This window comes from Acytostelium subglobosum, assembly GCF_000787575.1.
Source record: "Acytostelium subglobosum LB1 DNA, scaffold: scaffold24, whole genome shotgun sequence".
In the NCBI taxonomy this organism is placed as follows: domain Eukaryota; phylum Evosea; class Eumycetozoa; order Acytosteliales; family Acytosteliaceae; genus Acytostelium; species Acytostelium subglobosum.
The window spans coordinates 31094-59028 of NW_012236509.1; the positions used below are offsets into that span (position 1 = coordinate 31094).

Consider the following 27935-nt stretch of genomic DNA (forward strand, 5'->3'; position numbering starts at 1 on the left):
TTATATTTATATGTTGGGATGTGTGAGTAATAATGGTGGCGATCGTGCTTCACAGGCAGATCTTTCTTCAGAATTTGAAATACACTTTATTATTTCATTGTATTAATAGGAAGAGTTCCTATACTCTCAACAACAAGTTTACTCATACAAACTAATAATAGTCATACAAACATATAATATTAACACAACCTTACGATTCTAGTGCCAAATAGTAATAGTACTAGTAGTTAATACTAAAATATATCAATGTGAACATCGATGATAGACTCACCTACTCTCAAACTTAGTGAGATAGATTGATTGATTAATGGAGATAGATTAATGGAGATAGATTATGGTGATTAGATTAATAGATCGAAGTTCAAAACACTTCTATGATTTGATTGATTGGAAGATGGTTGATCTGTGAAGGTGTCCCTTGGTTGGTTGGTTGGTTGGTTGGGCAGATCATAATCAACTAAAAATCTATTCATATGGGATATCAAATGTATTTGATGACATCACTACTATCATCACAGATGTGATTAACAGATCATTATAACTACTCCTTACAACAGAGACCATACTTTTGACCTTTTATGGCTAAGTAAACTGAACCAGTCGAAGGTTTGGTTGACATCTGGTTTTGTTGGTGATTACCATCAAAAAGGCATTCAAAGTGATCAAAAATCACCCCCTACTTTCTATCTCTATCTGTTCATACACACCCAAAAAATTGATTGATTGTTTGATTGATTGAGTGGTGAACACCACACCAACACTGTTTACAACAAATCAACCATATGTTTTGAATAAACAAATACTTTGACCAATGGAAGGTCATACAAAAGAAAAAAAACACAATCACATTTAATAGCCAAACCCATCACATATATTACATTAATTAATGTGATATATACTACATTAGGTTAATGACCTTTCGTGTAGCATTGATCAATCATCACACCCACCCATCATTGTGCCTCGTTATATATCGAACGGACCAACCAAATTGCCTCTTTAATATAATTTGATAAAGAGTGATATCACATCAAGGGGTGTATCCTTGTCACTGTCACTTCCTTTTAAAGGTAAAGCATGGCCCACCCAACAGTGGTTGGATCATAATCCATGCCATGGAGATCCAACATATGTAGACCTTAGGGGGAGGTCTAAATCACATATACAGTCTATCTATCACTATAAATACAATGACTTTAAAGTCATTGTTATATCATCAAATCAAATACATCATCATCAAATATATAATAATACTTGACTGACCTGATCAATAATATTTTTATTTATTTATTTAATTAATTAATACACCCACACACAAACAATGAACACTAACAACCAAGATTCAATGTCATATGCCTTGCGCAGAATTGATAATGTAAGTTACCCAAATACACATATTTTATAGATCACATACTAATATTATAAACTTAAATAGATTTCCAGACATTTGGGCGCAAGCTTTATTAATGAGCAAGTGTCAACTTCAGAGTTGGAGGCCAATCCAGTGGTTGGCAAGGTGGATATGGTTGATCAGTTGAAGCCAAGCATCAAGCCAATTCGCTACAGAGAGTTCAAGGATGACTTCCCAGTTGCCTTGAAGACCTGTCTCTCAAAGACTTTTGAGCAATCATTCGATCAACCATCCAACCAGATGAACCTTCTCAAGCCTTTGGCCAAGACTATCATGTTTGATCTCTACTCCAAGAAGTTGGCCGGCCACTTCTCACAGAAGCAATCCTTTGCCAGAGCTTACTGCATTGGCACCAAGGCCCTCTACTCAAAGCATGCCGTCAACACAATGATGCAATGCAACAACATGGTCGGTGGCAACCACTTTGACCTGATCTACAGTGACACCACTGCCGAGATGATCCAATTCTACACTCTTGCCATGCAGCAGCCAAACAACAGACAGACCCCAACCATGGTCAACAACAACCAGAACCCAAGAGAGCTCTTCTTCAACCTCAAGCAACTCGCCAACTTGTTCAATGTCCGTGACATTGAGAAGACCAACGAGCTTAGAACCCGCACCAAGTATGGACCAATGGCCGCCGCCATCGCCCATCTCGAGTCCAAGATGCTCAATGATGTGATCCAGGACGACATGGTGAACTACCATCCATTGAGAAGTTTGATCATCTTGGACAGCCTCGTCAAGATTCAAGATGACATTGCCTGGATCGTCTCCAAGGGAATCATCTCGCCAGAGTTTGCCGCTGCAGTACCATTCTTGGTCAATGAAGTTTGCTCCAGTTTGGTTCCACACGCAGCCAAGATCTTCAAGTCACTCGACTGTTAAATAACCGAACCGATAATAATTATAATACCGAACGATTCACATACCAGTTTAAATTAACTGGCGACAATTAATAAAACCAAACCGAATTATTTATTACAACAATATTATTTGTTTATTTTTTTTTCAAAAATCACTCAAAAAATCAAGTGAATGAAATTTCCAACAGAGATCAGAGGTCCATCTTGAATCTAGAACAAATGATCCTGGTCGTCTCAACACTGTTGATGAGGATACACAATCATAATCAGATTCTTTTATAACATTTATTAATATACATATATATATATATAACAAAGTAGCAAAGCCCCGATGGATCATTTAGATCCATATGCATATTATAGCCTTGTGCTAACAATATCTGCATGGGACTCAAAGCAGGTGGTCAATGTAGACTCTCGTGTTATCATTGGCAACATCACTATATTCGATCAGCAAACGGGAAAGAGCATAAAGATATCGGACCTACAAGGTTATGCGTTGTTTAGACCACTCATAACAACATCTACAAATAACAACAATAGTAACACATCATCATCGTCAACAATCAATCATGGTGGTGTTGTATCAAAGAAGGAGATCAGGCTCTCAAACGATCAGACCATTCAGACTTATAGTATAAAGAGTGGCACTCAGTTGGAGCTGAGACAGGTCGATATGCAGGCCAACAACAATAACAACAACTATCACCATCCAAGATGGTACTACAAGACAATCGTACCTTCGAACCAATTGGAGTCACTACTACTTCTAAAGGACAACAACAACAACAACAACAACAACACACCTGCTACAACATCACCATCATCAGTATTATCATCACCGACACCGTCACCATCAACATCATCATCTCATTTCAGTAACAGCAATTGTATTGGAGGACATGCACTGCTCGGAGGTGAGGACCAATCTACCACACCTGTCTCCAACTCGTGGCAAGCACCATCCACTCGAGGTGTGATCGACATCATCGACAATATCAAGTCAAACAAGTTGGTCACCATTGAATCACCAAAGAAGCCATCGTCTGCCCTTGCCTGGCAACAACAACAGCAAACCAAGCTGAGACATTCATCATCGTCCTCATCACCATCACCACTTACAACATCCCCACACAACAAACGAGTACTGGATGTTATCGAATGCATAGAGAGTCAGCTACCAATGATCAAGATGCTAGATAATGTATCACCATCTGTGGATGATGCCGACCGGTGGGAGGCACGCATCAACTCGTCCGATGATCTCTCCACAAAGAGACTGGCAATGGATGACTCGCTGGGACAAGAGGCCGTCAAGCAAGAGTACATTGAATTCTCCTTGCGCTTTGAGCAACGTACCTCTCTCTTGTTGGGCGTCAGCAACTTCCTGTCAGTGTGGATCGAGCCAATCCAATCATTCTTCACACTCTGTTTCAGCCGTAATGCCACCGTTCACGATGCCATCTACTTTGTTGTACAATACATCTACCCTACTTGCAGACGCGTACAGTCCTCTGGTGAGGGTGCTTCACTCATCACCAGCAATGACCCACAACAGGAATCCTTTGTCAACATGGTCGATGGCTTTGGACTATACCTTCAAGAGTCAGACACAATGCTACTGCCCCTTCAACACAAACAGTTGTTGACCAGTTGCAAGGTCAACAATCACAACAGTGGCAATAGCAGGAACATAGAGTCCGTCTTTATATTCAAGGCCAAGAAGCAGCAACAACAACAGAGACCAAGGGCCAGAAAGCAGCTCTCTACATCAGGCATCTTTTCGTTGGATGAGGACGAGCTTGTGAGTCCTTCAGAGCAGGAGCACTGTCAAGATGAGGGCTACAACTTGACGGTGCTATTCCCCTCACACCAGACCTATCGTCAGTTCCACTTCAATCCCAACCGCACAGTCAATCAAATCATCCAGTCCATAGTCAGTGCCACATCAACACACAATCAACAACAGCAGCCACCCGACCTGATGCGATCTGGATCATTCGATATTACCTCGACCTCTCCAACCCAAACATCCAGCACACCTTCGAACCGTCTGTCACGTGCCATGCCACCTCTGACACCAGAGCAGAGCAGCATATCCTTCTTTAGCGAGCGTGGACATACCATATTCGAGAGCGCACACGAAGCAGGCCACTTTTGTCTCTACTATCAAAAGTGTGGATCAGGAGTTTGGATGGAAGGACATCGTACCTTGGCATCGTACAATCTTCCCAACGAGGTATAGTATACCCAGAACCATGACCCACCCAATGTCCTACACTATACTGACACTTACCTCCTCATCCAACAAACAGGCAGTTGTTGAGTTTAAACCACCTCCAATGGTTTGTAAACTCGCATTGATTGAGGGTTGCAGGAACACGATAAAGCTGTATCACAACATGCAGACCTTCATCGTTGTCTATGGCAACTACACAAAGATCGCTGATCTCAAGCATCTATTGGCCGAGCACTGTCAAGAGGAGGACGCTGACAACAACGAACAATCAAATGCTACGTTTGAGTTGTTTTTAGTCAAGAGCGGTGTATCAATATCACTTAGTAATGTTGAGTCTTTCCATCATCTCGACATTGAGACCAATGTATGTATTCAGTTTCCTTGTCGTCTTGGATCGTTAATCTAACCCTCAGGTTTACCACCTATTAGGATATACTGGAGTACAAGTTGTCAGTCAGCCAAACACCAATCATCAAGGACATATTGATGGACATATCTGGTGGTAAATCACCAACACTCATACCAGGTGAACATATCATTCTCAAGAGAAATGGTGATCGATTGGTGATGGGTCAGCTCAAGAAGGGTACTTTGTTCCTTACCAACTACCGTCTGATATTCAACGCATACAACAGGTCGTCCTACGACGACTTTGGTACGAAGGATGATTGCGACATCCCAATCGCTACCATTCAACGCATTAAGCACATCAGCAACAGCATGCAAACTGAGATCACTTGCAAGGACTTCCGCGTTTGCTCATTCACCACTGGTGATCCAGTCATATGGGAGGGTATCAAGGACTACCTGGAGAGCAGCGACATTGACAAGGTATTTGCTTTTGCCAATGCCGAGTCATATGATCCCTCAATGTAAGTTTGCTACATCACTTACTACAACAACATACACTAAAAATCAACATTACTATAGGGATATAGCATACAACGTGGAAGAGGAGTTTATTCGTCAAGGATTCCCTCCAAAGGAGTGGAGGATCACCTATGCCAATAAGGACTATAAGTTGTGTCCAACCTATCCATCACTGTTCATTGTACCACAATCAGTCACAGACGACGATCTGAGGAAGATTGCCTCGTTCAGGGAGAAGGGGCGTGTGCCTGCCATATGTTGGATTCACAAGATACACCAATCCACCATATCTAGGTGCAGCCAGCCGCGAGTGGGTATATTCAAGTCCAAGTGTAACGAGGACGAAGAATATCTCAAGGTAATCACAAAGTCCAACACCAACTCCAAGATACTCTACGTCATGGATTCTCGGCCAATGGCAAACGCCAAGGCCAACACACTTCTGGGCAAAGGCCACGAAGACACAAGCCTTTACCAAAACGTTGAGCTGCAGTTCTTGGGCATTGGGTAAGCAATATCTTTAACAACAAGAATCTATCCTTGGACTTCTACTAATGACAAACCAACAGCAACATTCATGTGATGAGAGACAGTTACAAGAAGATGTACGCACTTATACAGGCGAATGACAGTTCAAACTGGCTCTCACTCCTCGATGGCACTCAGTGGTTGGAGCACATCTTCCAGTTGATCAACTCAGCAAACAGGGTCGTAGAGTTGGTTGATAAGAAGGGTGCATCGATTCTCACTCACTGCAGTGATGGTTGGGACAGAACTAGCCAACTTGTGGCACTCTCACAGCTTCTCCTTGATCCATACTATAGAACTCTCCAAGGATTCCAAGTACTCATTGAAAAGGAGTGGCTCAGCTATGGACATCAGTTCACACACCGATGTGCACACGTCTATCATTCCAATGGAGAGGAGGAGTTCTCTCCAATCTTTATCATGTTTGTCGATTCCGTCTGGCAATTGACAAACCTCTTCCCTACTACATTCCAGGTTAGTGTTTTACAACTAATATTGGACATCCAAGTTGCCATCTCTAACATCATTTATCCCTTCCCTTTATATAGTTCAACGAAAGCTTCTTGATAACACTATTGGAAGCATTGTACAACTGTAAATATGGAACATTCTTGTTCAACCATCAGAAGGAGCGAGTGTACAAGACCATCAGAAATGGTGCCATCGTTTCAATATGGGCATATGTCAACAGCAACAAGGAGCAGTTCACAAACTCATTCTACATCCAGGACCACAAACCAATATTCCACCAATTCGCCCAGTACGACATCCAGTTCTGGAGCAACTACTATTTCAGGTGGAGAGATAACTTTAGGCAGCGATCAGTCATTGACAATGCACTGTTGGCCAGGATCGAGGAGATAAAGAAGGGCAACAACAATAAACCTGTGTTGTAAGGAGCTCTAAAAGAGCTACAGATAGTTAAATCAAATACTTGTCACCAGCTGGACAAGTTTGTTTGTTGTTGTTTATTACAAGTTGTGGTGATTGGGTAGCTGCTGTTACTACTACTGTTGTTGTTATGGTTGAATAAATAATTCAATGTGATAAGTGAGAGAGAGATATGGTTGTCAGGTTGATCAAAACAACGACACAAGCTCTTCAAAGTTCTTGGCGTTAATCTCTGGGTTGGTGTTGGAGTCGTCGGACTTGCCATCGGATGATGACAGTTTAGAAACTTTGCTGAAGTAGTCGACAATGAGGAATCCCAATGCCTCAGATCCTTCGCTCGGTCCTTCCCTCTCAAAGAGGCAATCGCGCAAGATGTTGGGCAGGTTTGTATAGAAGTAGAATATGCAAGCGTTACGCAACTCGGTGGCTTCGTGAACACTGGCCAAGGACATGAGCGACACTAGATTGTTAGGTGACAAGGTCTCACCAATGAGCTCACAACACTTGATCTTCAGTCCGTCCAACATGTACTGGTTAGCCAATATAAGCAACTCCGTCAGCAATGACGATGAGAATCCATTTCCTTTTGATGTTGTGGTGACTGCAGTGGATGATGATGATGATGTCGTCGTTGTTGTCGTTGTGGTAGTGGTCGTGGTGGAAGATGTCGATGATGATTCTGAAGGTGTCAGGTCATCTGTGTAGAGATAGCACAAGAGAGCCAGGAAGACATCTCTGGACACCTTTGGAACGACTATCTCACCATTTCCACCGCTCTCTCGCATGCCGTTGGTAAAAAGTGCTTTAAAGTACTTTGACCTGGCACTGAGAATGACCTTGTGACCATAGATTTGCTCGCCAGGTGAGTCGTTGCTCTTGCCCACCAGAAACACAACATCACTAAACTGCTCATTGTTGATATATGGCCGCATCATGGAACCAAGAGAGGAGGTTGCGTTTGGATCCTCTGTGCTGTTTTCGCTCGAGGTCTTGAGGGCTGACTTGGACTTGAGAGATTGTTGCGCCTGTTGTAATTGTTGAGCATTGGTTGCCATGAACTGATAGGGATGGTAGATGGAAACGCCAGTTGGATCGATTAGGTTGGGTGCCAGAAGGTTGTTGTTGTTGTTGTTTCCATTCTGGATCAGTGGGAAAAATGGGTAGTAAAGGAATGGGACTTGCACCATGGTCTGATTACCTCCAGCTTGCTGACCTGGTTGGACAAACATCTGAATTGGTTGTACTTGTAATTGTTGTTGCAGTTGTTGTTGTTGTTGTTGTTGCTCAGCAGCAGCGGGAACGACTGGCAATGCTGGAGCTACTGCTGGTGCAGCTTGTGGTGCCGCAGGTATCTCATCCTCTACACCATTGTTCTCATTATTATTATTATTGTTGTTGTTGTTCATTTGGTCATCTACATTATTATCGATCTGGATGTTCGCATTGTCCTGATTGATATCTATATTGGCACCTGCTGGTGCCTGTTGTTGTTGTTGGGGTGGTTGTGGTTGAGGAATCAAATGAACCTGTGGTGGTGCCAATGGGACATCTTCATCAAACTCAATAGCTGGTTGGTCTTGTTGAGGTGCTGGAGGTTGTTGTTGCTGCTGCTGTTGCTGTTGTTGAACCTGTAGAATGATCTGAGGAGTTGGCACCTGTAGTTGATTGAGGTGAGGTATTTGGATGAAGGGGGCATGAGATATCAAACCAAGTTGGGGAGGTACAGCCTTGGCACCCATCGACGAGAGTGAGCTCAGACTCTTGCCACTTGGAGCCAATCGATCCAAATGCTCGTTAATCAGACCAACTGGGAAGCGTTGGTACTTGGGTGTGGTTGGTCGTTGCGAGGGAGGCACAAACATGATACCAAGGAAGCAATAGTAGAACTTTCTAATCGATGATTGATCAGAAATCTTTGATATATTTCTTGTTGCATGTGTGATGGCCTCAACGATCTGGTGGTGGTAATATAATGGACAATATTGTAAGTATGAATAAACTCTGTGAATCTTATGATGATGATACATAATACAATACCTTTGAGTGATCGGTGTGATAGACATGATACATATATATAGATTCAAAGCAGAAGTTTGGATGTCTCTTTAGGGCCTCCAAGCTTGTTGTACCTCCAAAGTATTGAGGGACTGTTGTGGATCGAGAGTAAATGAATATTACACGAAGATTCCAGTTCTTTGATATTGAAGATGCTAATGATGATGATGATGTTGTTGTCTGTGTTTGTATTTGCTTTGATTTTGATATCTGTCGATATGTATCCTCGCTAAATTTTTGTAACAATGTAAGTGATACATGCTCTCATCACTCTCTGTCCACTGTAACTTACATTGTATCAAATAGAGTAGTCATATCGAAAGCAGTGAATCGACCACCATGCTTCAAGCTATCAAACTTTGACTTGATCTCGACAAAGTCACTGGTAAAGTCCATGTACCAGATAGCAGAGACACGGAGGATGCATATGGCAAACTTGGTGTTGGGGTCCAAACGCAACTTGCTACGAGCAAACAATGACAGTGCCTTCTTGATGTGATCCAGTCTGGGATTGGTCTGCTTGAATATCGAGTTGATCTCCTCATCAAGATCAATGCAAAAGAGTATATACTCTTGTTCGTTGTTCTGTTGCTCAATGACTTCCATTGTCTCGTCATGGCCTGAAGCTGGTGAGGCGATTGGTGATGACATATCGTCGTCTTCCATTATATAATCTCTCTATGCAATTGAGTAAAGTGAGTGAGTGAGATACTGAACTAATCAAACTATCTAACTTATAATACATACAGTTGAAAGTCTCCTCTTGGTGTTGTTTCCTGTATTTGCAAAGGTGTACGAATCCTTTCTTTTACTGGGGAGCATTCTTCAATAGGGGAGGCAACAACAACAACAACATAGAAGTCTATGGGTATTGTACGTGTATGTATGTCTGTTGTAAGATGCTACTCTGTTACAGTTGTGATACCTGTGTTGATAATGATTGATTGTCAGCTGGTTTGTTGTTGTTGTCGTTAGAAGACTTTAGTTTGAGAATACAGCGTATAGTTATAAAGATAAATGAATATTGTAGTGATAGATAGATAGGTGGGTTGGTTTTAAAATTGATGAAAGTGACCTCGAAGTGCTATTGTAGATGTTGGGTAGAGTTTGGAGAAGAACTGATGTGTGAGGTGTGCCAATTATTTGTACATGCGAGTTTGATTTTATATTACCTAGACAGCTTGTTAATAATAGTTTATATGATGAATAGTTTAACTAATTATATTGTTGTTGTTGTTGTTGAAATTGATAAATGAAAGGTAGGACAACATTCAACAATAACACAACAACAATTCAACATCATCATCATCATCATCTCACAATCCTGAAATCATATGTTATTATCACTAATTGAACCTGGTTGATTGATTGACACACACCCCTCCAACACCCCCAACAATAACACGTGATCGATCACAGACAGAGATACACACAAACATCTCACACCATCATTAACCCAGATTACACAGAATAACACACAAATCAAGTAGTTATATTTATTATATATATATATGATTATTCATTCATATATATACACTACCTAGAGAGATGGCCGACATGAATGAAATAACGATGATAACCACCACCACCACCACCACAGACAAAGAAGAAGTATAGATTCATGTCTGACAGGATGTATTGATTGTCAACAACCAATTCGCAACAACCATAATGACCATGGTGTGTTGGATGGGAATTGGAACACAGAATTTTGGAGACTCTCAATACTGGTTTTGAATAAAGAGTGTGTCGTAACTCATATCTCAAAAGTTTGAAACATAGATAGAAAGATAATACTAGTAATAATAATATGATGAACATAGGGATTGATGTTGATGATGATGATACAAATGGCAAGGGAAAGTCACCTTCATACTTGCAACTGGTGCAACAGCAACAGATAGAACATCCATACACCAACAACAACACTGCTGTTATCACGTCCACAACAAAGTTGGACGATACTATTAGAGTCAACATTAGAAGTGCAGAGGACCCCATTGTCACGATCGATGTTGGCTTGAGTGACACTATCGAGCAGGTCAAGCACAGGATACTCGAGTTGAAGAACAAGAAAGCACATCGATTGAGAATGGTCTACAATGGACGAATGCTCAGCGACAATCAAACGGTCAGGGAGTCGAAACTAATCGATGGTGCCTTTATAATATGCTCTATTACAATGCCTCTGTCAATACCTAGCAGTGACTCTACAAACAACAACAATAGCAACAATACATGTTTAAACAACATTACCAATCACAACATTATCATCAACAACAACAACAACACTATTGCTGCTGTGCCTGTAGTCAACAGCTCTCCTAGCACTCCACCAATCATATCGAATGTTGTTAACAACAGCAATACAAATAACAATGACTTTGTTTTGGAAATGGTAAGATGAGCAATATATCATCATCAGCTTCATCATCAAAGTTGTGCTCAACTAACATTACATATTAATACCATCATCGCATACAGAATGGAAGAGTACAATCAGCTATTATATTAGAGGATGATCAGGCATTTGCAATGTCGTTGCAAACCAATATACTTAGAGACTCACTGGAGCTACTGTTTGGACTTGCCTCTGGCTTCTTCTTTGGACCGATCAGTCTATTTTGGCTGTCCAAAGACTATCTAGCGAGGAACGTCAAGTTTGGAATCGTAATGGGTGTATCGATGAATGTCTTTGTTGGTCTGACAAAGACCACCTAATCAATCACTCATTAGCCCTTTGGAGACTCCAACCAAGACACAGCTCATACATAACTCATACACACACAAGCCAATCCACCTGGTATCGTAACAAGGCCTATCTGGAATGGAAATGTATAATAATAATAATACTACTATTAGACGATATTGTTATCCTACTCCTTATTCATTGACTTTATTATATGTGTCGTTATGTTATGTATATATATGGGCGTTATAAATATGTGTATATATGTCGTTCGTGATGGGTATGTATCATCAACAAACGTTCGTTCATTCATTGTATATATTAGATTACATGTTGTATATATGTATATGTGTATGTGTATATATAGTTAGGGAATACTGACCAAATAGTCACCACCTACTTCTGGTAATAGTGTTGATTCTAAATGACAATGTTTAGGTTAGAGAGACAGGTATTTCTTGTCTGAAGTGTATCTGTTACTTACCAATCCACTCAAACTCTCATGTGTGTCGGGTATTTGGTTAAGATAGATATTGTTGCCATGTGCCATTAGGATTGGCTGTTGTTGCTGTTGTTGTTGTTGTTGTTGTTGTTGTTGTTGAGACAGGTCAAAGAGGGATGGGTGTGAAAGACCATTCGAAATGTCGGGATGTTGTTGATTGGTTTCGACAGGTTGTTGTTGTTGTTGTTGCATCAATATACCGCCGACACTGTTAATAGCATCTTGTTTCGGAGATGATGAGTTGCTGGGTGAAGCTTGCAGCTCACCACCAACGGCACCCTTCTTTGGTGACTTCTTGCCATTCTGCTGATTGTTCTTCTCCGTCTCACGATAGCGTGCCAAGTAGATCTTTAGCGGCTCGGCATAGTTGTCAAAGCCAAGTGCAGTCATGGCCATGATGACATCCTCGCCATTGATTGTTTTGCGCTTCTCTTGTTGACACCGTTCATTAGCCTCGCTCGTTATGAAGCTGATGAACTCACTGACACAGTCCTGTACGGTGTCCTTGGCATCCTTTGCCACCTTTGCATTGTTTGGTAGAGCCTTCTTCATAATCCTAATAATGTTGGCAATAGGAAGATAACGATCCTGCTCCCTAACATCATCACCCTGACCATCGTCTTGATATAAAAGATCATCATTAGAAGATGATGTAGTTGATGAAGCTGCTGCTGCCGCTGTTACGTTCATTCTTTAATATAGTTGTTGTTGTTGTTTTGTTGTTGTTGGAGTACAACAATTAGAATAAATATTATATATATGTATAGTAGTATATGTACAAAGATAGAGAAAGAGAAAGAAAGAGAGATTATATATATTATTTGTTTAGGGTTCAGTCGAGTTGTAGATACAACAAACTGTTTGTTTGTAAAACAGTGTGTGTGTGTTTAGTCAATTTGGTTGGTTTGGAGCGAAAGGTCAAAGAAAATATCAATGTGAGTAAATATCCTCTCACTCACACACTCATACATGGATTGGACCCAACAACAAAGATTTATGTAACGTCTTTTGGATATATCCATCATCACCAAGATGGATGATCCTTCCCCGTTGTGTTACACAATGTATACATAGAATCATTTTTGCCCAATATTAATGAAACTGGGTAATGCCATTGTATCAAAACAATGTCCAATTGTATCTCACCCCTTACCAACCGTCATTGGACAAAATGGGAACTCGCCCACCAGGGACAACATTAAGTTCTCTCTCACTTTGGCTGATAAAAATAGACATTCTATGTGACCAATAGAATGCTTGGTTATAATTAAATATAATGTTTAATACACTTGTTGCGAGTCAGTGACGCTAATAACTTGTCTTTTCAAATGACTACCGTGGCGTTGATGTTGCAGTTGTTGTTGCTTCTTGGTCGCATACTCCTTCTGGTGATGGTCGTCGTTGTTGACAATGTCGGTCTTGATCTGGCTGCCCTTGAGCCACCTGGTGTCTACACGCTTAAACTTGTTCAGACTGAGGTCAACACTGGTCAGACCAGAGTTAAGATGAAGGCCTTGGTAGATATGTCCGTCGTTATCTCTGAGCTCATTATTTGAAAGGGACAGGTGTCTGAGAGTCTTGTTCTTCTGGAGCATTCGGGAAAGTGCCGCAAGTACATCGTTGTCATCCAAAACAGTGCCATCAGTCAGGGAGAGAGAATGAAGTGATTCGTTGTTCTCGAGTGAGATGAAGAAATGAGCCGACGTGATTCCAATTAGACCAGACAGTGAAAGTTGAGTCAGGGTGTTGTTGGTGAGGAACACCTGGGAGAGTCCAAGACTCAAGTGATTGGATCGTGGCGAGGCAAGTGTGGGACGAAGACCACTTGGAGCACGGTTGTCGTTGTTGATAGAGTAGTTCTTCAAGGACAACTCTTTAAGTGATGTGTTGGCTGAAAGTGATTGGAAGAAGCCATCGATGTGTTGGCAGATGTTGGTGTAGTGATAACGTGGTGTGGTGTTGGTGATCCACTCCAAGTTCATTCCTTGGTAGTACGGGTCCTCGCTTGTGTGTTGTTTGAAAAGGTCATCGGTGTGGGCATTGTTGGTGTTGTCATGAGCAAACTTGGAGTCGTGGAGTGTTTGGTGATAGAGGATGCAGGCGTTCAATGTCTCGAGGTTTGATGTCTTCATCGCAATCCAGAGATCGGCCATCTCTACATAATCGGTCTTTATGGTGCAGTTCTTGATCGAGTCTAGCATGAACAGTTGTTGGTAGAGAGCGTGGTTGGAGGAACCGGTGGTGTTCAATGAAAGGACCAGGTTGTCTGGACGGTGGGCCTGGAGGAATCTAAAGTACATGTTCTCATCCTCGAATGTGTCGAATTGGGATAGAACTGTAGTAGACTTGACAAATGGGATGTCCATCCACATGTCCCTTGGAGGAAGGTCAACATCGAGATTCTCCTTGGACAATTGGTAGAGATCTTGCAACAATGTGATGTGAGTGTCGATCGATGGATTGAGAAGATTGATCACCATTGGACCGACATCATTGAAGCATCTTTTGAAATGGAGGTTGGCAACTCTCAGCTTTGGCAAGTACTGGAATAATCCCTGGGCAGCACACTCAATAGTCTTGGAGGCTCTCTTTCTCTTGATGACTGGGATCATGTGTACCTTTGGACCTGATCTGAAATCCTTGGTCAACTCAAGGAACTCTTCCTTGGTCACCAACGATCGGATGGTGCTATCAAACATAATGGTCAAAGTTGTGATGTGATTAAAGTTGATAATTGAGAACTTGGAGGAGAGACGAGCAAATGGTACTGGGCCACTCCATGTCTGTTTTCCGTTCACCCAACGACCAGGGAATGACAAGGTGGTCTCTGAGGCAATACGGACGTCCATGTGATTGATCTTTGATGAAACCATATTGAACCAACGCCAACTGACCAAGGACAACTTTACAAGTACCTTATCACCAAGGTACTGTACCTTGCTTCCAAGTGTTTGATCAATTTCAGTTCGGTTATTGGTGCTTGGCAAATCAATGTTATCCTCCTCGAAGCTGGCGTCATCAGGAAGGTCATCATTATCATTCTCTGACAATGAGTTTTGAAGTGACTTTAAGTCATTCATTATAAACTCCACAATAGTGGACATACAATAATAATTTAGACACTCTGGCATTTCTTTCTTTAGCATCATGTTTATAAAATATTATATGTAGTATGGATAGAATAGTATATTGATTATAATAATAATAAATAATATATATTAAATATTAAATGTTATTTATATGTATATAAGTATATAAACAATTGTTGTTTATGAATATGATTATGATTGATTTGGTCGATTATTATTAAATAGATAGGTAGTGTGATTGTAATGTTGAGTGTGTACTTTGGAGGAATAATGATGATGGATGGACAGAGTGAGGAGAGACAGGACACAATGTCCAAATGGGGGTAGTCGTGTGTGTGAAAGGATTGGTAGGTTCTAATAAGAGTGTTTGAGAGATGGAATGTGTGTGTGTGATAGGGATTGAATGTCGAGTGTACCCCCCTCTGACAGATGTTGATGGGATGCCGCGCGAAGATGTCGATGTTGAAGTGGTGATCGAAGGAGAAGTGTTGATGGATTCAGAGTAGACACTCTGGTGATGCAGTCGTTATTACTAGTTTAAGTAGCGACGAGTACAAATAAGGCTATTTATAATAAACCAAAGAGCTGAGTGTAGACGAGTCTGCTGGTTGCTGTTGGCAAAGTGAACGGATGTTTGGCAAAAGGTATTTTGGAGGAATTTGTGTTTGGTTTCGGATGGGAAGACGTGGTGGTGGTTGTTGTCCTCCTATTATAGATATGTAAATGATCCAATGAGATGTCGAAATGAATTGAACACAATGAGCTCCAATCCTATTTCTTCTTTTATTATTTATATGTATGTGTTGAGTTTTTTTGTTGTTGATAAGATTGATTCTAATTTAAATTAAATAGAATTTGAAAGTGAGGATGTTTGTCACCGGGGATGGATGGATCAATGGGTGGCTGTCAATACTTGGATGTTCCCCCTTTGCTCCTGAATTGCATCGCGTGTCCACCACAATTCATACCTTACCAATGGCACACTCTTAAAATTAGCTCAAGATATGATTGACGGCCCCCCAATAATCAAAGGGGTGTGCTTCACTTGAAAAGCAAAGAATGCGAAGGGGATTCGGTGAATGATCTTTATCTTTCACCAACAGTGCACCATCATTAAATCAAAATCCCTTAAACTGAACAAATAATCATATACCCAACCCTATCACTTTCATACCACTCCCCACATTCACCTCAAACAGTTAGTGCAACTTGGGGAAAGTGATTGATCAATCAACGCACACCTCCCTGGTTAAATCTCTCACTCACTTTCACACCTACTGATGGTGCAGTTGGGGAAACGAGTGGGGTAACATTTAACCATGGTGCACTACAAGTTGGAATGTTTGCTGTCTTTAACTACTAGTGATCCACATGAATCAATCAACATTGTCTCTCTGATCACTCGTAAAGAACGTATAAGATCATTGGTGGGATCTAATCAGAACTGGGTGAACTACCTTCGGTTGTTGTTGTTGTTGTGTTCTACATCATGCTTATGCTATACGACATTTATTTGGTTGATGACCGACTGGAAGTGATTGGTCAATGTGAGAACTGCTTCCGATCCAGCACTTACAGCAGGAGAGTTATTTGTTATTTGCTTGCTCATATATCCATTCATTCCTTTGTGCTTCTTCTTTGTTGATGTCAATGTCTTGTTTGACGAAGAAGAAGAAGAGGTGGAGAGTGCCAACGCTGATGATGCTGATATCTCCAATAGAGTGCTGCCAGAGACGGACATCTCCTCAACAAAGTAGCTCTGTATCAAATTTACAATGAAGCATCCTACCAGCTTCTCATCATTGATGGTCGACTTGGACTGGCCTTGGACCACCATCACCTGGTTCTGATTGACCTCGACCTCGATTGCAACCATGGCTCGAGACAGCTGTGCACTCTTGATCAGACTGAGCACGATGAGCGATGAGGACAGTGAGCCAGCTGATATGTACTTGGCCCTGACTGGTAGACGCTGCTCGATGATGTCAATCACAGTGGACACTCGGAGGAACATGTCCAAGTGTCGAAGAATGGATGCTGTCTTTGAGATCAGATCGTCGTTGAAGGAGCTTGTGTGTTTCCTTCCAAATACAATCTTTGGATTGCGATTGTTGGGATTGAGCAGCAATTGTTTCTGTGATCGTCTAAGTTGAAGTGTTGACATCTTCTTCAGTGCCATCTTCACAACAAAGAGAAGTCGGTTGTTAACGTCATCGGGGTTAACACCTGATGATGCTGCGGATGTCTGTCCATTATATACACATTTGCCACCCAGTTGTAGCTTATTGGATGGTGTTGTTGTTGTGGTTGGAGTTGCCTTGTCTGTATCCATTGATTCATCAGTATCATCATCTACACCACCAGCATCACTCCTTGATTCCATGCCAACATAAAGGTTCAATCCACCACAATCTATCCTAATCTCCTTCTCTGTCTGCATAACGATCTCTCCAGTTGTTCCCAGTGCAGCTTCCTTTGCCAACTATAGTGTGCCAGACAGGTGTGAGTATCTTGTTGTCAGGCCAATGAATGGACTAGATACTTACGGCCTCGAACAGTTCAGAGTGGAATTGATACTTTTGCGCCTTGTTCAACAGGTTGGAACACTTGAGGAAGGATAGCTTGCGTGCCTCATCCACAGACAATGTGTCAATGCGCTGAAGCAGCTGTTCAAACTCACGGTATGACTTGCTGTGATCTGTCGCTGGCAATCGAACTATACTTTGACTAGAGTTGTTGGAGAATGTCTTTGAGTCTCTTGCTTTGACCTTGATATACAGTCGCTTGTTGATCGCAGACTGTGTCGACAGGTTTGGGAATGATATACTGATCTCTCCCTTAGCATTTCGTGATAGGTCTGCCTCGGTTTGTTCGACAAATGATCCAGCTGCATAGTCCAATGGTCATGCTAGTTAGTTAGTATATGGTCAATGAATGAATGAATGGATGCACAAAACGTACATGTATATGATCCATAGTCAATGGATAGTCGCTTGCTGTTGCTCTTAATAGCGCCAAGTGGGGCCATCATTGAGCCAGCAGATTCCTTTCCTTTCAGTCTCCACTTTGATCGTAGTGTAGATACATCGCCCCACCATGATGATGCCGTGGCAACAGTTGATTTCATCCTAGCTGCTCCTTGTGTAAGTCTATTGGCCATATCACTCAATGCCTATGTAGTCGATCAATGAAAGAATGAGTGAGCGAGCTCCAGACTGAATGAACAACAACAAACATACCTTTTGCTTTAAAGAGACCTTTTGTACAGTCTCACATAGTTCACGATTCTCTGATGGAGGTGGCTTGTCAGTGCTGGCCAGTGTGATGTGCTTCTCTGTTCTGATCATATCGATCAAGAAGATCATTTGTTCGAGTTCAATGCGAGCCAAGTTCATATGATCGGTGAACTCTGCCATTGGGTTGGCAGCAGCCTGTAGAGAGTCAGCCTCATCCTTTGACTCATCCTTATTCACTTTCTTCTTGTCGATCAGTGATTGAAGGTACTCCTGTTGTTTGATCTGGTTCAATACTTGAACGAAACGTCCCTCGCTGTTTGGTTGGCTGATAATGATATGATGATGATTGATGATTGATTGATGATGTGTTAGTTAGAGAAGAGTTACATTACTACTGGAAGTATCAAAGGGTATAGACGTACACAGCATGGTATTCTAGACCTGACTGATCGACTTGAGAGATTGGAGGATTGTCTGGTGGTATTGAGATGGTGATCTTAAAGTCGGCAAACGATGGTATCGATTGACCATTGATATTGTTTGATGATGATGATGATGATTCAATTGACTCCTCTTGTTCTGACATCTGATGAATATACGATCTATCACTTGGAGTACCAGCACAATGTAATAAGAATGAATGATGATCATCACAAGTACACCCCTAAAATAGGGTAAACTGGAAGTTTCCATCGAGTCGTTGTGTTTGACTAAAGAATCAAAGTGCCTTTCGAAACTTAATCATAAAGATATCTACATATATACATACTGATAAATAATAATAATGACAGACACTACGAATCAGTTAGGAGTTGAAGAGACTTCTACTGCTACATCATCAATCGATACATCAATTCAAAAGTTGGACATCAATGATCAACAACAAGAGATAGACTTGAATGACAATATAAATACATCATCCTCAATAGATGGTCAACAACAACAAAATGTAGAGCATGAACAACAACAACAACAACAACAACAACAACAGAGCAGTAATACTGTACCTATGCCTACAACAGCGTCTACAGTGGTGACCAATGAGATATCTAGTATCACCAATCAGAATGATATACACAATATATTGAATACACAGACTGAAATGTATGGTAACATTGTCAATGACACAACTACAACTGATTCATTCCCATATGCTGACACTAACAATCACAACCACCACCTCACCATCAAATAGACTGGCCAAACAATACGAGACCAACACTGCACTGCAACACTTTAACGACTACTCGGCTCAGAAGTATGCCCAGGTGTCACACGACTTTGAGAAGCACACCAAGATGCTCAAAGAGATGAAGAGAGACCTGGAATACATATTTAAAAAGACAAGAACACTTCAATCTCTGTTGAATGACAAGTTTCCAAACATCAATGTGGCACAGACTACTCACTTGGTAGAGGATGACTAATGTATGTTCTTAGTTAGTCCCTGATTCAATAAACACCAATGTGTCATAACATGTACTATTAACTTTAAATCCTTGGTTGGATAATTGATTACATTGATACAGCTAGTAAAGTCAAGACACAAAGACATATATATTTATATTATATTGGTACCATAATAACCTTAGTCAATTAGGGTTTATTAGTGTGTTGCTATGATAACAAAGACTGAGTACTGCACTACCTCTCTAGAGAAGGAGAGAGTGAGTAGACCAGACTTGAGGATTGGATGTAATTAGACAACAGTTGTTTGAAGAGAGCAGTATACCGACCTGTTTAGAACTTGAATCCCTTCTTGAACTTCTTGAATCCCTTCTTGAATCCCTTGTATCCGTGTCTCTTGTATCCCTTGAACTTGTGCTTCTTGTGGTGGCCATGTCCATAGTAGGCTCCCTGTGGGTAGGCACGACCTGGTGGGTAGGCTCCTGGTGGGTAGCCAACTGGAGCGTGGTGTCCTGGTGGGTAGGCTCCTGGAGGATATCCAGCCTGGGGTGGGTAGGCTCCTGGTGGGTAGCCAGCTTGGGGTGGGTAGGCGCCACCTGGAGGTGGGTAAGCTCCTGGTGGGTAACCTCCTTGTGGTGGGTAATAACCTCCTGGGGGTGGGTATCCGCTCATTGTTTGTGATTATCTAATTGATTGGAAAGGTAAATCAAATTGTATGTTAGCATTTGTATCTTTTGTTGTTGACATTATGGTGATGATGGTTTGACATGAAGTGACATGAAGTGACATAAAGTGACATGATCAACAGATCATAAGAAGTAGAGAGAGAATGACTTGTTCAATGTGTGCTTGATATCAAGCCTCCTCATCCTCCTGTTGTATGATGGTGAACATATTTAGTCATGATGAAGTGATTATCTCTACCTACATAAATATATATATTAAATTAAAATTGAAGTGATGTTGACAAGTTGAGTTGGGCTTGATGATATTGCAGTGGGTGAGGTGGTGGTTGTGTTGATGGTGACAAGCATGATAATGATCTATTCATGTATCTTTACATTATTTATTTAATTATAATTTAATTTATCTCTCAAAAATAACCATATTTATTTGATTTTTAATGTTGGTGTTTGTGTGATGTTGACACAAAAGCAAAGGGGTGTTTGTGTTCTTTGACCTCAAAGGTCCAAGTATCCACTCACACACACACACAATTCACTGAATAATGTGGATGATGACACAAAAGAGAGATACTTTTTATCAGTTTCATTTGCAAATTGAGGGGGATACTGAACTTATCATTCAACCTTGCTTTGGTTGGACGTCCGATTCTAGAACTAAACATAATTATATTGTTGACCTATCTTCATCTTCAACAACAACAACAACATTGAGATTCGTTGAAACTTTATATATTTTATTATTAATATTTGTTATAACAATACAATACCAATATGAGGAAGAAACAACAAACAACAACAAAGTCAAAAGATAAATCATCATCAACTGTGACTGCAACAACAATATCAACAGAACCAGTGAATCAATATGACAACAAGACAAATGAATGTAGGATTGCTGGACTGGGCCTGTTCAATGTGTTGGAGGATGACTTTTTGCTAGAGGCCGTCTTTCAGATGTTGAGCGTCAATGACCTGCTCACCTTGCAAGCCATCAGCAAAGCATTCTACATCCTGCTCAATGATGATCGTCTCTGGATGGATGTCTTTATCGACGAGATCAAGGACAGTAAACAACCACTGGTGTACATTGGTGGCTCGTGGAAGACCACGGCAATGATCCATCTCTATGCCAATGGCCGTGACCCAAGCACTCTGCGCAGGTCCTTCATCCATTGTCCAGAGTTCCAATCGATACAGATCTACACAAGATGGCTTCGCAGACACATGGACGTCAAGGACTACTTTGTCGATTCAAAGTTGGTTGAGCGCAGACGCACCGACGAGATGACCTACCAAGAGTTTGTCGACAGATATGAGCAGCCCTCCATACCAGTGCTGCTCACACACGGACAGACCGAGTGGTCGGCCAACACAAACTGGGCCAAAGACAAGCTGGTGGAGACCTATGGCGACATCACCTTCAAGATCAGTCACAATGATCACAAGAACATTCCAATGAAGCTCAAAGACTACGCCAACTACATGTCCACACAGCTGGACGAGGAGCCACTCTACGTGTTTGATCAGTCTTTTGGCGAGAAGGCACCAAACATGCTCAAAGACTACGCCGTTCACGACAAGTTCTTCCCCGAGGACCTCTTCCAGTATCAAGGCGAGAAACGACCTCACTACAGATGGATCGTGATTGGTCCTCCTCGCTCGGGAGCACCATGGCACATCGATCCAGCTGGCACAAGTGCATGGAACAGTCTGGTCTCTGGCCGCAAGCGATGGTTGATGTATCCACCCTCCATCAATCCAATAGGAGTGGAGCTAGAGGACATTGTTGAGAAGTTCTATGGCTCACCAGGCTCATTGCTCTGGCTGCTCGAGGTGTATCCCTACCTGCCACCAGACCAACGTCCAATTGAATGCATACAGAACCCAGGCGAGACAATCTTTGTTCCAGGTGGATGGTGGCACATGGTACTCAACCTCGAGGAGTCCATTGCAGTCACCCAGAACTTCTGTGACTCTCAGAACTTTGACCGTGTTTGTACAGACTTAGCGTATGTATATTCAATCATTCAATCAATCAATCGATCGATCAATCAATACTAACATTGTCATGGTATTCGTATAAATAGACACGGAAGAGAATCTGATTATCATAGCTTTAAGGAGGCATTGTTAAAGGAGAAGCCAGAGTATGAACCCAAGTTTAAAGCATTCGAGCTGGCTGACTCGCAGTTGAAGGTCAAGTTCACTGATGATACACACTGGAATCCGATGGTGAAGCGTGTGATTGGACATCACATCCCAGAACTGAATGAGAGTGAGATGGTCATAACGACAAGTGAGACAGGTCAGTCGCCTGTGTTCATTGTCAACTCCAAGTATGTGATCAAGTTCTTCAGTTCAAAGTATGGCGGAGAGAAGTGTTTCAAGCATGAGGTCTACATGTATGAGCAGATCAAGACGCACAAGCAGTTGTCTCCTTTGTTCCCAGAGGTGTTGGCACATGGACACCTCACACATTTGACCCAGTCTCCAGACAAGGCCGATGGAGATAACGTTTGGCCTTGGCCATACATGATCACGAGCTTCATTGATGCCACCAGTTTGATCGATGTCCAAGAGGTACCAGATTCACTACCATTCCCCTATCCACCAAAGGAAGGGGAGGAGGAGGATGATGGCGAGCTCACTATCATCGATGATAGTGTACTTATTCCATTGTTGGTTAACACCGCGTCCAACATTCACACTCTAAGCATACCGAAAGAGAACAATCCGTTCCTTACCGATCTGAATGACCCATGGCTGCACTGGAGGAACCATATCACCACCGAGTTGGTCGGCAAGTTCAAGGAGAACCAGTGGAACTGGGGTGGTCTGCCCAATCAACTTCTGAGCCAGATGGAATCCTATCTTCCACAGGACATCAATGGATACATTGACACTACCCTGCCTCCATGCTTCATTCACGGTGATCTGACCGATGAGAATATCTTGGGCGATGTAATCATAGAGGAGAAGCAGAAGAAGAAGAAACAAAACAAGGTAAACCATCAGAAAAAGACAAAGAAAGGTGCCGTGCCAAGTGATGAAGAGGACGAAGATGATGACAACGAGATCGATGTTTGGAGAGCAAGCAAGTTCATTGATCTTGGTGATGCCAACTATGGTGACCGTTACTACGAACTGGTATCACTGCATTTATCGATCTTTGCCGGCAACAAGAGGAAGCTCAGGTCATTCCTAAATAGCTACCGTCTGCCCAACAATCAGACATGGCTAGAGGTTTACAAATCAAACCCCCAACGATTCATTTACCGATGCACCTGCTACACTTTGGTTCACCATTGCAATGCACTGTCAACCATCGTCTGTTGGAGGCCTGCTTTACTGGATGTCACCACCATCGAGGAGCTGGGACGTCAACTATACGACCTTGATCTCGAATAAAGTACTGTCAATGCTATGTCCTCCGCTCGCCCATCACGTCCGTCCTCCAATCATCTCGTCCAACCCGCCGCTGTCCACCCATCACCTCGGACGTATTAGAGATGTGCTTTTATCAAACAGTTTCAATGTTCGTTCGCACTTTAAAAGACACAGAGGCGCGTGCAGATGTTGGGGCGACACACGAGATTGATGGTTTTGTTAGCATCAAAGGCCCACACTCCAATCAGTATCTAAATCACAAAGGTGAGCTCCCTATGGGCGTAGGCCATATTTTGTCTCTTTTTCAAACAAGTTGATGTGCCATCCAATCGAGTGGCCTGAAAGGGCAAAATCGCCTCACAATTCAACATAAAAATGAGCTCAATGAGTCGTTTTATCCGAGTCAAGTGGCTGAGTGTGTGTGGTGTTGGTGGATGGTTGTCAGCTGCATAAACAAATCTCGGGATGGGGTGGAGCGCTTCAATCATCTTGCCAACAGTTGAGTGGTTGTATTGTTGTTGTCAATGTAAATAGGTGTGTTGAATGAATGTGTGCGTGCCTGTACGATATGACCCTGCCTTTGATCCTCCATCCAACCATAGCTCATGGTATTGTCTTTGAGGTCTTCTGATGTTGTCCAGTCCACCTTGATCATTCCTATTAGCGCCCTCTGTTTGACCTACATCTCCCCAATCACATACATAGATCTATTTATCTATCTATTATTGTTTATTATTAACTTATATACAACGCACTCAATATATAATATATACATTTTGTAATATATATATATCTTTAGACGACGTCAATCAAATATATATATAATATATCAACTCAACTCAAAATACAAATATAGACAATGTACAAATATAACAACAACAATATATTGATGCTGATTTCAGCATTTGTAGTGGTGCAATGTATTATAATGGCCAATGCATCAAGTAGCCACTCACCAATAATCGAGCTTCCTATTCGCCTGTCACAACAGTTGTCACCACTGGAATGCTTCAAACGCACGACCACCACCATTAGAGTACTCAACCACTCACTATATACTTCACTTCAGCTGCTGAGTGCCAATGGAGAGCAGCACTACACCATCGGTGACGATGGAGTGTTTGGCGACATCCCCATTGCAAGCCACTACACCCTCCTCTACACTGACAACCAAGACCAGACACAACACTCCATGCTGGTCACCCTGTACAAAGAAAGCCGTACACATCAACAGATTATAAAGTCACTGGTGCGTGTTGCTCAGTCCACAATTCTGCAGCAGCCATCATCCGAGTTCTCTAATGACGGTCGTGTCCAGCTCGAGTTGGACGGCCCTCTTGGCGCACAGTCTGTGCTCGCACACTTTGCCTTCAACCAACTGGTCTCTGTCTCTTACCAGGGTGCTGGCTGTGGACTCGTCGACATTGAATGGACAGCACCAAAGTCCAGCGCAACCAACAAATACCAAACAAAGAAGCTGCTGTCCATTGAGGCCGCATCGTTGGACGCCCAACTTAGCTCGACCGCCTGTGAGACACTCCAAGTGAACTTTGAGGCATCGACTTCATACGTCATCTCACTCAGTCAGGTGGACGACACCACCAACTACTCCAACATCATCACCAAGAATGTTGCCATCGGACATGTCGCTGCCAAGTTCACCAACCTCTACGGCAGATTCAACGTGACGATCCGCGAGCAAGCCACCTCTGCCATGGCGTACACTGGCATGACCACAGTGGCCCAGTGCGAGCACAACCAACAGAAGCCACCCACCACCACACAGATCATCATCATCATCTGTCTGGTCGGAGGTCTAGTGTTTGGCAGTTTGATTGGTCTGGCCATCTTCAACAAGTATTTCTACCACGAGAAGCCATCTACCTACCAGCGCAACACTCCACCCGCCTCGCAGAACTCCAACAAGAACTCGGCCTTTAATTCAAATATTTATTAAGTTAGTAATAATAAATACACATAATACGCTCTATAGTATATTTATATATCGAACATATGTCCATTCAAAGGTGTAATAATACTTAAGTGCACTGCATACATGTAGGGTATATTTAGAGGGTTTGGCAGCCTGTTTGGATGGACTTCTTTCGTCCTTATCCATTGGTAGTTGTCAGGCTGCCCGCTGTGGAATGCTAGATATTTATTCATTCAGTAGGCTAATGTACTGCTTCTGCTGTCTGTTGTTGTTGATTGCTCCTGTCTTGAGATCGCACCAAACCTTTGGTTTGGACTTTAGGCACTCATCTGTGCCTCCTCATCGGCTGGTGCAGTTTGAGGTGGTGTTGGTGGTAGAGTCGATGAAAGAGCATCGGTGCTCACCTCCTCGTTCGTAGTGGTGGCGGCAGTAGTAGACTCATTTGGTGGTGTTGTCGTTGACATGCTCTCATCCCTATCTGAATGAACAAACTTACAATTTGGATTGGTACACTCCTTTCCAAACTGATTGATTGATTGATTGATTGATTGATTATTGTTAGGATCATTCTGTTTCTGTCCTCATTTCCATCACTAATCAAATACTTACTCTGCATTCAACAGTTATTGGTGTGGCCTCTGCGCCAGTGTGATGGGCAAACTTGCATGCAGGAGTGGCACAACTTGCACCATACATGCATGGCTTACCATGTCCAAATGGACATTTGACACCATACATACAACCCTCTCCATATTTACAAGCGACCTAGTATAGTAGTAATAGAGGTAGTTGTTAGGATGAGATTGTGTGATGATAAAGATGATATTGTGTAATACTTACTGGTGGATGTTGGAATGAACAATGCTTCTTGTTGGGACAAGCGAAACCATTGCGACATGGCGTTCCATATTCACCACCGTATGGTGATGACATCATCATTGATCGTTGTGGATGATTGAAGGCACAACTCATATTTGTACAGCCTGCTCCATACTTGCATGGAATTGAGGGATGGATATATAAACACTTCTCACCATATGGACACTTGGGGAATAAGCTTAATGGATGGACATGAGGTTGTGGTCAATATTTGATGTATGCGACGTTGAATCGTTAACTACATACTTGCACTGAATGGTGGGATGATAGAATGGACAGGTTGTGCCATTCTTGCACAGTGGCCAGAACTGGCACTTGGTCTTTGTGTCGGTTCTCTTGTTGTTGCGCGCGTTGTTGTGGTTGTTCTCGTCCTCATCGACTTGAACTGCAGTGTCGACCTCTGCCTGATCAGCTGACTCTTCCATCTCGCCCGAGGCATTGATCTTCCTTTTGCGATCAGTCGTGCTGAATGTCACCTTGAACGATGACAGGTCTGAATTGTTGTTGTATCTGTTGTTGTTGCCTCCACGCTCGCCACCTCTGTCGCTGCCTCTCTCACCGCTCTCACGGTCGTTATGTCGTGACGATCGCTGCTTGTTTTGATGTCTGTCGCGATCCCTCCTCCTGTCATTGCCCCTACTACTGCTGCTGTGGTTGTGATGGCCACTGGCATTGTGTGAGTCGTCGTCAAAGTCTGACATTGATGTGTTGTGCTGATGCAATGCGCTCTTGGTGTCCTCGGTGGCCTGTCTCACAGCATTGACAAAGAGCTTTGATGATGGCTTTGACGGCAGATCCTGTTTCCTATCGTTTGGAGTTGGGGCACTGTTGCTACCTCCATTTCCATCACTCATTGCCGATAACGATGATGATGTCGATGATGCTAGTGCTGCTTGTTGCTGTTGCTGTTCAAAGTAGGATCTAATGAAATTCCATAACCAATTGACAAATGGTTCAGAGTCACCATCAATAAAGTCTGCCAACTCTGCAATGATCTCTTTCTTTGACTTGTTGTTCCTGACCATTACAATGATGTACTCCTACATTATATGTGTTTGTTAGTTTAAAACTTGTTGTAATATGATTATTATCGCCACCTACACTACTCCTACTACTACATCCTTCATTAAAGTACATACAGAGAGGACATCATCACAACCGATATAATTCTTTATCTCCCCCATGATGAAGTTGATATTCTCAGGGGTATAGTTGAATGCACCTAATGTTTCAGCCATTCTTTATCTGTCTATGTTCTATTCTA

The 27935-nt window shown here is 42.3% G+C and overlaps 12 protein-coding genes across 12 annotated transcripts; 6 read left to right on the top strand and 6 right to left on the bottom strand.

Moving 5' to 3' along the window:
• Positions 1-1345: 1345 nt before the first annotated feature.
• SAMD00019534_097770 (hypothetical protein) lies at positions 1346-2302 on the top strand (the record flags this gene model as incomplete). The annotated part of the gene is made up of 2 exons (XM_012894809.1): positions 1346-1375; positions 1436-2302. The coding sequence occupies 2 exons, from the start codon at positions 1346-1348 to the stop codon at positions 2300-2302; spliced, it is 897 nt and encodes a 298-aa protein (XP_012750263.1).
• Positions 2303-2611: 309 nt separating this feature from the next.
• SAMD00019534_097780 (hypothetical protein) lies at positions 2612-6813 on the top strand (the record flags this gene model as incomplete). Its single annotated transcript, XM_012894810.1, has 6 exons — positions 2612-4519; positions 4596-4883; positions 4949-5391; positions 5450-5896; positions 5959-6391; positions 6466-6813. 6 exons carry the CDS (start codon positions 2612-2614, stop codon positions 6811-6813), a joined length of 3867 nt encoding a protein of 1288 aa, XP_012750264.1.
• A 183-nt stretch (positions 6814-6996) lies between these two features.
• Positions 6997-9529, bottom strand: SAMD00019534_097790 (hypothetical protein; the record flags this gene model as incomplete). The annotated part of the gene is made up of 4 exons (XM_012894811.1): positions 6997-8463; positions 8533-8763; positions 8846-9092; positions 9156-9529. 4 exons carry the CDS (start codon positions 9527-9529, stop codon positions 6997-6999), a joined length of 2319 nt encoding a protein of 772 aa, XP_012750265.1.
• A 1120-nt stretch (positions 9530-10649) lies between these two features.
• Positions 10650-11575, top strand: SAMD00019534_097800 (hypothetical protein; the record flags this gene model as incomplete). Its single annotated transcript, XM_012894812.1, has 2 exons — positions 10650-11261; positions 11348-11575. Coding segments are annotated over 2 exons (840 nt in total), but the record flags the coding sequence as incomplete, so codon positions are not given.
• A 376-nt stretch (positions 11576-11951) lies between these two features.
• SAMD00019534_097810 (hypothetical protein) lies at positions 11952-12744 on the bottom strand (the record flags this gene model as incomplete). Its single annotated transcript, XM_012894813.1, has 2 exons — positions 11952-11972; positions 12037-12744. Coding segments are annotated over 2 exons (729 nt in total), but the record flags the coding sequence as incomplete, so codon positions are not given.
• Positions 12745-13355: 611 nt separating this feature from the next.
• SAMD00019534_097820 (hypothetical protein) lies at positions 13356-15158 on the bottom strand (the record flags this gene model as incomplete). The annotated part of the gene is made up of 1 exon (XM_012894814.1): positions 13356-15158. A coding segment is annotated over one exon (1803 nt), but the record flags the coding sequence as incomplete, so codon positions are not given.
• Positions 15159-16596: 1438 nt separating this feature from the next.
• Positions 16597-18965, bottom strand: SAMD00019534_097830 (hypothetical protein; the record flags this gene model as incomplete). Its single annotated transcript, XM_012894815.1, has 6 exons — positions 16597-16641; positions 16720-17625; positions 17690-18030; positions 18105-18315; positions 18383-18704; positions 18802-18965. 6 exons carry the CDS (start codon positions 18963-18965, stop codon positions 16597-16599), a joined length of 1989 nt encoding a protein of 662 aa, XP_012750269.1.
• Positions 18966-19163: 198 nt separating this feature from the next.
• SAMD00019534_097840 (hypothetical protein) lies at positions 19164-19806 on the top strand (the record flags this gene model as incomplete). The annotated part of the gene is made up of 2 exons (XM_012894816.1): positions 19164-19483; positions 19575-19806. 2 exons carry the CDS (start codon positions 19164-19166, stop codon positions 19804-19806), a joined length of 552 nt encoding a protein of 183 aa, XP_012750270.1.
• A 275-nt stretch (positions 19807-20081) lies between these two features.
• SAMD00019534_097850 (hypothetical protein) lies at positions 20082-20732 on the bottom strand (the record flags this gene model as incomplete). Its single annotated transcript, XM_012894817.1, has 2 exons — positions 20082-20471; positions 20715-20732. Coding segments are annotated over 2 exons (408 nt in total), but the record flags the coding sequence as incomplete, so codon positions are not given.
• A 511-nt stretch (positions 20733-21243) lies between these two features.
• SAMD00019534_097860 (hypothetical protein) lies at positions 21244-23880 on the top strand (the record flags this gene model as incomplete). Its single annotated transcript, XM_012894818.1, has 2 exons — positions 21244-22481; positions 22560-23880. 2 exons carry the CDS (start codon positions 21244-21246, stop codon positions 23878-23880), a joined length of 2559 nt encoding a protein of 852 aa, XP_012750272.1.
• An 838-nt stretch (positions 23881-24718) lies between these two features.
• SAMD00019534_097870 (hypothetical protein) lies at positions 24719-25813 on the top strand (the record flags this gene model as incomplete). Its single annotated transcript, XM_012894819.1, has 1 exon — positions 24719-25813. A coding segment is annotated over one exon (1095 nt), but the record flags the coding sequence as incomplete, so codon positions are not given.
• A 296-nt stretch (positions 25814-26109) lies between these two features.
• SAMD00019534_097880 (hypothetical protein) lies at positions 26110-27909 on the bottom strand (the record flags this gene model as incomplete). The annotated part of the gene is made up of 5 exons (XM_012894820.1): positions 26110-26316; positions 26402-26557; positions 26633-26849; positions 26918-27711; positions 27811-27909. The coding sequence occupies 5 exons, from the start codon at positions 27907-27909 to the stop codon at positions 26110-26112; spliced, it is 1473 nt and encodes a 490-aa protein (XP_012750274.1).
• Positions 27910-27935: the final 26 nt, after the last annotated feature.